This window comes from Maniola hyperantus, chromosome 15, assembly GCF_902806685.2.
Source record: "Maniola hyperantus chromosome 15, iAphHyp1.2, whole genome shotgun sequence".
Taxonomy (NCBI): Eukaryota; Metazoa; Arthropoda; class Insecta; order Lepidoptera; family Nymphalidae; genus Maniola; species Maniola hyperantus.
The window spans coordinates 11,974,703-11,985,259 of record NC_048550.1 but is presented as its reverse complement, the minus strand read 5'-3'; the positions used below and the strand labels follow the sequence as shown (position 1 = coordinate 11,985,259).

Genomic DNA, 10,557 nt, shown 5'->3' with positions numbered 1-10,557 from the left:
TTAATAGCCGAAGGTTGGCCAATGGTATTGATTTTAATTTTCTATTGGTTATTTGATCCAAACTATATTAATTTAATTGGTGGAATGAATTAAGAAACCTCTGTTTTCTGGCTTTCGATTGGCTTAATTTTACGTCAGCTACAGAGTAACTTTTCGCCAAGTTTATCTACGGTTTTTTATTATTCAACAATGCAGTGAAACCAGAGAGAAACAGAAACGTCACGTCGTCCTTTGCTTTGTGTTGTCGCCATTTTGCATTGCTTAAACGTTTTGCGTCGCTACACTTCTGTAGATAATTAAACTTGAATTTAAAATCAATATAACTGTGATATTTAGGAATTAAAGTAGTTTCTTGTAGAATAGTATTGTTTGTAGCGTTTTGTAAGTTTGTATATTATATTAAAGTAGTGTGATAATGGGCAGAAAGAAGAAGAAGGCATCCAAACCGTGGTGCTGGTATCCTTTTTTATACTTAGGTATATCAAATCCGATTGCAACATCCTTCGATCGTCCTTCGCGTGTCATAATTGTTCCACATTTCGTAATTAAATTGCAGATAATTTTCTTAGCGCACGATTCAGGTATTGTAATAGGGAATTTGACGACGAAAAGATTCTGATTCAGCATCAAAAAGCGAAGCATTTCAAATGTCACATTTGCCACAAGAAATTGTACACGGGCCCCGGACTGTCAATACACTGTATGCAGGTGAGTCCGCCCTATATTCTTGGCAACGGCCCCGCCCGCCCACGCCATCACTGCAGTACTTTTTTAACTCGTCTGCTAATAGGTTGAGATATTTTGGCACGTCCGTGCGCCATATTGCGCGCCTATAATCGTAGAACGTAAATAACTCCTTATAATTCGGTTTTTGACTCGTTTGAACTCGTTTTAGTCGAGATGTATTCATTCACGCCGTTTTTCCAGGTTCACAAAGAAGCCATAGACAAAGTTCCAAATTCGTTACCAAATAGGTCAAATATAGAAATAGAAATATATGGCATGGAAGGTATTCCCCCCGAAGATGTGAAGGAGCATGAGAAACAAAAGACAGGTATAAAAACATTTTTATGGACTTTGGCTGTTTTTGGATCATAAAGTATGTACAATCATGTTTTATATTGAATTTCTTTTGCTTGGGACACTTGTAGCCATAGATGTAACTTGATGTGTAGCCTTAGTGTTCCCACAAGGTAGGTTTGTTGAAAGTATATTCCTGTGCAAATTATACCGAAAGTCAATCCTTTAGGTGGGGGGAAAGGTTCAGACAGTGATGACGATGAGCCGGCGGCTAAGAAAAAAGCTACTCCTGCATTGGTAAGACCCTTTCCTTTATTTACCTACCTTACATTCTGAATACACGACAGTTAATTATTAGATAATTGGATTACAGGGTAGAGTGGGACCAGTAAGTAACAGCATTGAGTTTGTATTCATTTTTTATACTTATCACTTTGTAAATAGTGTTACCTTTATAATAATTGACTTTATTATACATATCCAAGAAATTCTATATTGCCCAGCCAATTTCTACGAATAAACTGATGGAAAATTTGTGTTATAGGACATATCAGAGTTTGTATAACTGTAAGTTCAATCAAGTTACTATTACAGTAGAAACTCGATTATCCGGCCCTCGGTTATACGGATTCGTGATTATCCGGACTACCAACTAAAAATTGTTCAGCCAAGTGCAAGCCAGACTTGCGCACCGAGGGTTCCATACTCGGGTGTTTTTTCCGCCATTTTGTACGATAAATCAAAAACTATTATGCATAAAAATTTGTTTTAGAATGTACAGGCAAAGCCCTTTCATATGATATCCCACTTGGTATAGTTTTGAAAATATCATTATAGTGAACGACAATAATATGCACAAAACCCGCTTTTCTTCATACATTCGATTATCCAGATTTTCGATTATCCAAATCCCTAACGACAACAATTAGTCCAGTTAATCGAGTTTCCACTGTAATTGGATAATTATTTAGTTTCTTTTTGAACAATCATTTAAATAGACACAAGCAAAATAAAAGAACCATTTTTAAGCACTGCACTTTTAGTGTTACTGGTATAGAAATTCGCTTTTGTGATATCTTTATTCTTTACTTAAAAACATAATGTCAATTTTATTTTTTTAATTTAAACTCCATAGTTCAGATGCAAAAGTATAAAATATTATGAGGATGTGTATTTGAGGGTAAATTTTCTTGTTAGAATTTTGTTACAGTATGCGGCAGAAAATAATGTATGTTTGTCTTTAGCTGGTAGCTGTTTTATAGAGCACTGTCTCCGTCGTTGACAGACAAAATGTCACATAGTTAAGAGTGAAGGGAACAATGCTCTACAAAACCGAATCGTCATTCTAAAGGCTGATGTACATTATTTTCTGCTGCATACTGTAGTATCTTGTTTGGTGGGAGGGTTCAGCTGTGGCTAGTTTACATCCTACAAGCAAAATTTTTTAAAATGAGTGAGTTAAATAAAGAGCAAATACAAAAACCAGTCAAGTGTGAGGCGGAGTCGCATCCAAAGGGTTCCACATAAATCATCGTACAAGAAATAACACTTAGAACACCACAAACTCATGGTTTTTTGATTTCTCGCTTTACTAGTGCTATGAAACATTGCTACTTGCTAAACTTGACAGGTCATCACGAAGTACCCTACATTTTGATTTTGATTCCCTTGATGGGTGTTTACAGACAAGACAGACGGACAACAAAGTGATCCTATGAGGGTTCCTTTATTCCTTTTGAAGTACAGAACCCTAAATATTACTAAAAAGTAAAAAACTTGTGCAATCATAGTGTAAAAACTTCTAACAGTCCTAACTTGTGTAGAACTGCATTTATTGAAGAAAACAAGAGCTGGTGTAATCACAGATAAATACAGATATGCTACTAGTGTGGCCCCCTCAGTCCCTCTCGCTCAAGCAGAGGTACTCACTTGTGAAATGTTATTCCTTCTATTTTACGTTCGCTTCAGCTATTGTAGCCTAGTCTAGTATGCTGCAACCCACCATTGCACAATAACTTCAAAAACAAAAAACGAATCAATTATTTCTTCAAAATTCTTGAGTCAACATAACCTCACTTCACGTTGCTTGTAAAGATCTCACGTAACAATACATCTTGACAAACATAAGATAAGGACAAAAAATAATCATTTTGTCACGTTCTAATAAGAGCTAAAATGCATTTAGCTATCACGCTTTAACAGTTTAGGGCTACTTCTACAGGTATTTGTTCTGAGGGTGTAATGTATTTGATCTAAGCACTTGTAATAGACATCTTAAGTTTCAATGTATAGTCCATACAAAATGACTCCTCACGCGTCATTTTAACTCTATGGGTCAACTGTCATTCTTCGTTCTTTAAAATAGTTCTCAAATGCACATACCACTTCAACAACCAAACATTATATCTGTATCCAAATGTATCCAAATGTGTTAAGTGTGTAAGTTGTCACGACTCGTGGTTGTATTGCAACAGCTCGGTGCGGGGCCGTCGACCGTGTCCCCGGGCATCCTGCCCACGCCCATGGGGCCCGTCCCGCCCGGCATGTACCCTGGACACATGCAGATGAACCCCATGATGCAGCACTTTATGCAGCAGCAGGCACCTAGGTGAGTAGTACGATATACCAAACAAATAATGATACTTACTAGCTTTTGACATCTTGATCAACGCATTGCCCGCCTACCACTGAGAATGGGTCTTCTCTCAGAAAGAGAAAGGTTTTAGGCCATGGTCTGCCACGCTGGCCAAGTGGAGAACAATATAATGTGATTGTAACTATAGTCCATTTTTGCTTTGTAAAAACCTCAGAGAAACGCGTAAGCGACGTGATTTGCCCGGCGCTTTAGATCTGGAGTTTTTTTTCACTTGTTTTGTGATTTCACTGTCAGTTCGCGGTTACAAAGTCGTATGGGCCGCGTATTGTGCCTCTTAAAGTGGTAAATTAAAACTACTCGACTATTCGAAAGCGCTTGTAAAAAGTCTACTTGAATAAAAACATATTCTATTCTATTCTTACGCATTCCAGCAACAAGCTACATGTAAGGTAAACTAAATTGTACATTGTTTCAGAATGATGATGCCTGGCATGAGGCCCTTGTTCCCAGCGGCGAGTGTTCCTACCTCGACGCCCAACAAACCAACCTTCCCAGCTTATAGGCAAGTAGCATGTTTGGCTGTATTGCTATTCCTTTCATAAGTTTGCCTGCAGAAAAGGATAGCAATAGAGTTAGACCTGTTAATTTAGTTAAATTTAGAGATTGTGTACAAGAGAATCAGCCCCACACTCATTGTATATCTTTCTATCTTAACTAACAAACTATTTCTCTTTACAGCAATGCGACAATAAGCGCGCCTCCAACGACGTCATCCACGTCATCAGATCCTAAAGAGAATGGTGAAGTGAAACCACCAGCGGCCAACGCCTGTCCACTCGTCACTGCCACCGGCGCGGGCTCCAAGATCATACACCCTCCAGAGGATGTGTCGCTGGAGGAGATAAGGTATATATATCTGTTTACATCAAATCCGCCTATGAATAAGTCCCGCAAATTGCTATTGCGCTGGAACCATGTCTCATTAACGTCGAAATGACGTCATTTTGACATCAGCCGAAATAAAAATATACCACAAGTTCGAAACTTCAGCCTAGTCCTGACGTCACTAAAATGGCGACCACGCGCATTAGCAATTTCGGGATGTATATTGTTAAATGTAGATCTTTAGTGAATACAGTCTACATCCAGTCTTCAGCCTTCATTCGTATTCGTAATTCGTAATGGAGATAGCTTATACCCTGACTTGCTTTTTACCTTGGAAAATCAGAATTCCCGCGGCATAAAAAAAGGTTCCGACGAATTGAGAACCTCCTCCTTTTTTTGAAGTCGGTTAAAAAGACCTACATCCACGCGGACGAAGTCGCGGGTATCATCTAGTAACTGATAAAAACATAAGGGATTAAAATAAATCCGTTGTTCTTAGAGCGCGGAGCTCCAAGTACCGCGCGAAGCCGAAGCCCGACGCGCCCGCGCCCTCTCCCGCGCCCACCATGGTGACCCCCAGCACCAGCCAGGCTGAGGTATGTATTTTGTCTCTCTCCTATTCATTACTGAATACTAGAACAATATTATTCTTCAATCACTAACAGGGATCAGGTATTACTGGTAGTAAATAAAAACTGCACGGCCGTCATAGCCGGCAGATTCCGAGGGGTGATTACGTAAAACGTTGCAGTAGCGACAGCAACGCGACAGCAGTAGCAATGCAACAGTTCATTTGCTGTCTCTCTTCTTCTTATTTTGCTTTGCGGCTATTGCTGTCTCTCTCTCTAGCCGCTGTTAGGTGTGACGTTCGACAGCAATGATCGCGAGATACGTAATCACCCCGCTGGATATCTGACTCTATGAACATGATAATATGAAACATGTTTCAGTTATAATGATTAAATACGAAAGTGTGTATGTCTGCTAGCTTTCACGGTCCATCCATGTAACTGATTTTGGCAATTTAGTACGGAGATGCTTGCATCCCAGAGAGGGCTACTTTTTGCTTGGAAAGCATTTTGAGGTCCCACAGGATTTATAAAAAACCTAAATCCACCTGGTCGCAGGTGTGAGCGCCCACTGTTTTTTTAGTCTTTGTTATTTGTATGGGATAACGTAACAGAGAGAGCCCTATACTGACTTCTCTCAGTGGATAGAGTATAGTGGGTCGAAGGGCTCGAGGCCGTGGCCCTCTAATTGGAGCAGGTGATGTACGCGCAGGTGGCGGCTCACATGTCGGCCGCGGTGGCGGCGGCGCGCCAGCAGCAAGCGGCGGCGCAGGCGCAGGCGGCCATGCGGCGCCCCATGCTGCCCATGATGCGCGTGGGCGTGCCCGTGTCGCCCGTCATGGGCATGCTGCCCGTCATGCCGCAGTTCAACCTCGTGCGCCCGCTGCAGCCCGGTCAGTACGCTTTCCGGCGCTGACCACAGCGCCCACAGTACCCACACACACACACACACACACACACACACACACACACACACGCGGGGGTTCGCTAATCATCGTCCAATCTAAACTCTTTATTTGCAGAAACATTTCGACGTCCTAACCGAATAGGCGTAATTGACAAATCTAGTCTCCATCTTCGCCCATAAAAAGCCAAACAAGAAAAGTATTTCAAACTTATATACTACTACTATACCCTATCCACGGAAAAAAGTTAGTATAGCGCTCTCTCTCTCTGTGACGTAATCCCATATTTACAAATGAGAGGCAAAAATCTCAGTGGGCGTTACCATTTCGAGACACCAACCAATAGTAGACTAGCTTAACCCCGCGACTTCGTCCGCGCGGACGACAAATTTCAAACCCCTATTTTACCCACTTAGAGGTTGAATTTTCAAAAATCCTTCCTTTCAACCTGATCCGTCTAGTAGTTTGAGCTGTGTGTTGATAGATCAGTCAGTCAGTCAGCTTTTCTTTATAAGATAATCTTCGATTGTGTAATATGCTTCTTTCTTATAAAAGATTACACTTACTCATTGTCTTCCAAGATTCAACTTCTCTTAGTTTCTCTGATGGGATACTTTCTAACTTTGTTGATGAAGTAGAATAAAAGAACACTTATTATCATTTTTTATTCCAATTTCGTGACATTCCAAGTTCATCTCAAAGCAAAATCCATAAACAGATTTTTACATAACTTATGGATACCCATATGTAACACGGCAAAAGACGAGACGATTAGCGAATTCCTACGAATATATCAACAATACAAGCTATACAAAGACATGATAGGTTTTGTGTTAGGGAAGGTTTGAATAGGCTAGGGTGTAGGTTCTAAATAATAAGCATTTCTATTATAAAACGTTTAATATAAAAAAAGTTTTTAAACGTGATTTTATTACAATTCAAATGTAATTTCGATGTTAATGTATTTCGATTAATTGTCCAGTATTTGTTATAGCAATTGTCTAAGCCAAATAGTGCAGGCTCCAAGGGGTTATTCATTTGCAAAATTAGGTATTTGACTCCAAATTTTTAATTACTTTATTATAAACTAGAATAAAAATAATGACGTAAACTGAAAAAACTAATTAAATCGATCAAATAACAAAAAAGTTATAAGCATTTAAATATTTCTGATCAGAGATAGCGATACAGCAGTTTGACGTCACACATACTAATGCCATAGTAGCTCCGTGCGGTTTCATACAAATTTTCGTTTTGCGAGAAAGGGATACAAGACCCTCCCACTCCAAAATTAAGATGCCTGTAACTTTGTAAATCTTTGTTTGATTTTAATATTTTTTTCAGCGTACGTCATTATTTTTATCCTAGTTTATAATTAAGTAATAATATTTATCAAATTCAAAAGCAGGCAAATACCCAATTTGCAGACCGCAAACTGTTCTGTGATTTGTGTTCTCGAGAGAGCTTTCATCATCGCCTTCCCATTATTGATCACAGGTCTCCTCTCAGAATGACAAGAGTTTTGGCCAATAGTCTGCCAAGCTAGTGGTGGCAGAAATAGTTATAGTCTAGTATAGTCTAGATCCTGGCAACAACGTTCATTTTAAGTGCGTTTTAAGCATCGATATAAATGACAAGATATGGTCAAGCGAACAAAATTTTTCACGGTTTTGGAACCAAATAAATCAGCGCCCCTTCTTAGATACTAATGAACGACCCGTTTGAAATCCAGACATCACTGACGTTGCATTCGTGCTAAAGCACCACTGAATCGGTGCCATTTTGTTTGTTCAATAGCCCCAGTCCATACGAAGTAATATATAAGTCAATGGTTTTAAGCCATTAAAATATCACTTGCTTTAACGGTAAAGGAAAACAACTTGAGAAAACCTGCATACCTGAAAGTTAACGTTCTCAAAGGTGTGTGAAGTCAACAATGTACATAACAAGAATCAGTCTGAGGATTACGCCAAGTTACGAAGTAAACTGAATACTGACTAATGAGCAAGGCATGTCAACGTAAAACCAAAAACTAGAACAAAAGTAAGGAGCACCAAAAGACATGACGTCCGCACGGCACGAAAGACAGTTGAGACTGACATTCTGACCAACGACGTGCAGTGGCACCGATTCCGTTGTCTTTCTCTAAACTAAATTTAGAGTATCTGCATCCTTTTCTTTTTAACAATGCTAAAAAAGGACAGAACATACTTTACGTTTAAAGACTCTAAATTTTAGTGCACGCTACAAATTTAAACAGTAGGTACGCGACTGTGCGCTAAAATCACAGGTTCTACCGTCTAAAAATTAAATTTAAAACTGTCAAACTGCGTGTCTGGCCTTTTCATATTACATTAGTAAGAAGAGGATGCGAATACTCTAAAATTTGGTTGTGCTCAGAATCAGTACCAGTTTCTTACTACCGTATTAGCTCGTCTCAATGAACAGGGTAGCAATATTAAGATCTGGATTTACCTAATTTTCAAACAACAGGCGGATGAACTTCGCCTGCGTTTTATTAGAAGTTCCCTAACTGTCGTGAACTGTGTCAGAAGTCAGAATGCGGTCTGCATATTATTTTGCATATATAACTCTGGGAGTCTGGTCTGTAAGTATTTTTTTTATCTTTGTGTCACTTTGAATTCTAATAAAATTGTGGAGACTGCAAATTGGCACATTTCTAAACCAAGATCACACATATTTTTATATCGAATCTATATTGTAATACGAATTGTTCGCAATCGAAAGTAGGCATTTATTAGTTTTAGCGTGTTGTAGTCGGTGTTTTGTTTAGGTTACGATATCAAGACTTTGCATTTACTCGAGCCACTTTACACACATTCAGAATAATTTGTTATTGTAACACGAACATGACATATCGGCGTGGAAAATGGAGTGATATTATTGCATTTAGACAACAAATAAACTCGTACCTCTCCGTGTAATTTTATTTCTGTTTTCCACGACAGCCTCGGCCGAGTGTAAAACGTATTTTTGAGTCGGTCAGTAAGAGCCGAGTCGGCTCGCGCCGGCGTCTAGCCGGTACCGGCAGCGGCGGCGGGTCTGTTAGCGACGTGCGGAGGCCTTGTAATCTTAACCCCCAACGATAAATAACGCTTCTCCCTCTCCCTAACCCACTAACCGCACCGAGCGGCGGCGCCGGAGCGAGCGGTAACTGTTCACTTCCTTACTGGACTCGCTTATGTAGTAGCTCTTACTCATACTGTCTCGGTCTCGTAGTGTCGCGAGCGATGTCGGTTCACGGGTGGGTACCACACTAATATTATATTTACGTACAGTAGTTTGTCGCTTTGAGATGTGCATGAGTCGAGGAGCGGCGCACGGAACGTGCATGGAGCGATCAATCACATCGCAGACTACTTTCAAACGTGTGATTTTTTCATGTGAACTATCGATCCTACCTCCTGTGTTCCTCGCTTGAGCGCGCCCCCGCGCCCGCGCCCGCGCGCCCCACGACTGGCGCAGCCGGCGTACCACTGCCTCGGGTGACAAGTATTTTGTCTTTATTAGAATTCAATTTTTTAAATCACCTATTTATTTACGTATTTCAATACTTAGAATCGCGCGAAATTTTTGTGACGTTCTTGTAAACTATTGTCCACTTGTACTGAATTAACTTTAGTTGTTGGAATAGTCAGAATTTCGCGTGATATAGTTAGTTAGTTTCCACCCTCGGGGAGGGGCGGGCGGGCGCGCGCGCTGGCGCAGGGTCGGGCGGCCGCGACGCGACAGGCGATTGTGTTCAGTCACCGCGGCGCCCCGGCGCCGCGCGTTGGACCGCGGGTCCCCTGTTGCGCCGCCGCCGCGCGCGCTCACACACTTGCGTGCGCAGGGATGCTGCTGCCGGGCGGGATGATGCCCATGGGCATGTTCCCCGGCGGGATGGGCGGCATGGGCGCGATGGGCGGGATGGGCGGCATGATGATGCAGCCGCGCTACCGGTAGCCTCCCAGGTAAGCGCGGGGCCCGGGCCGGCAGTTCCCTGCGAGGCAGGCGAGGGCGCGCGCCGTCACAACGAGCGTTGTTGGATTGGCGGCCCCCGCTCCGCGGCGACGGTGACCACCACGAGTTCGTGTACATTACATTTGCCTTGAAATTTTTTTCTTAAGCGTTCCACGTGAAAGTTGTGACGTTTGCCTATTCTTTGTAGAATTTTGACCGTTTTACTCAATAAATGCTCTCGACTTGAATGTGTGCTTTTTATTTGTTAGCCCGTCGGCTAATGTACGTTGTACTCTGCACCTTAGATACCTAGCGCTTCCCGGTCCGCCGTCCGCCACATCCAGACTGCGCCAGACATGTACACACAATGATGACGTCATCCGACAAAATGAGACAATTTTATCCTAATTTGTTCCCTACATTACGTCAACTTCTATGGAATAAATGGGACTTACCCGACAGATCTAGTTTTAGCCTGAAATAGCGCTCTTTGACTTACTTAGACTTAAGTCACTGCTAAAGCGAGATATCGCCGATAGAAATCTGTCTTGTAGTGTTTAACTGAAGTAATGGTCCAAACGCACTCACGCTGCGCGATGACGCGCCACGTCTAATATAG

General features: G+C 41.5%; 1 protein-coding gene across 3 annotated transcripts; it reads left to right on the top strand.

Moving 5' to 3' along the window:
- The first annotated feature begins 206 nt into the window (after positions 1 to 206).
- LOC117988662 (BUB3-interacting and GLEBS motif-containing protein ZNF207-like) lies at positions 207 to 10,186 on the top strand. 3 transcript variants are annotated; one of them, XM_034975823.2, is made up of 10 exons: positions 207 to 456; positions 582 to 708; positions 928 to 1,054; positions 1,250 to 1,317; positions 3,495 to 3,628; positions 4,092 to 4,178; positions 4,355 to 4,522; positions 5,001 to 5,097; positions 5,783 to 5,963; positions 9,829 to 10,186. In XM_034975823.2, the coding sequence occupies exons 1-10, from the start codon at positions 416 to 418 to the stop codon at positions 9,939 to 9,941; spliced, it is 1,143 nt and encodes a 380-aa protein (XP_034831714.1). In that variant the 5' UTR covers positions 207 to 415; the 3' UTR covers positions 9,942 to 10,186. The 3 variants fall into 3 exon arrangements, with proteins under 3 accessions (XP_034831714.1, XP_034831713.1, XP_069359601.1); XM_034975822.2 differs by having other exon boundaries at positions 5,768 to 5,963; XM_069503500.1 differs by lacking the exons at positions 207 to 456; positions 582 to 708 and adding an exon at positions 719 to 845 and having other exon boundaries at positions 5,768 to 5,963.
- Positions 10,187 to 10,557: the final 371 nt, after the last annotated feature.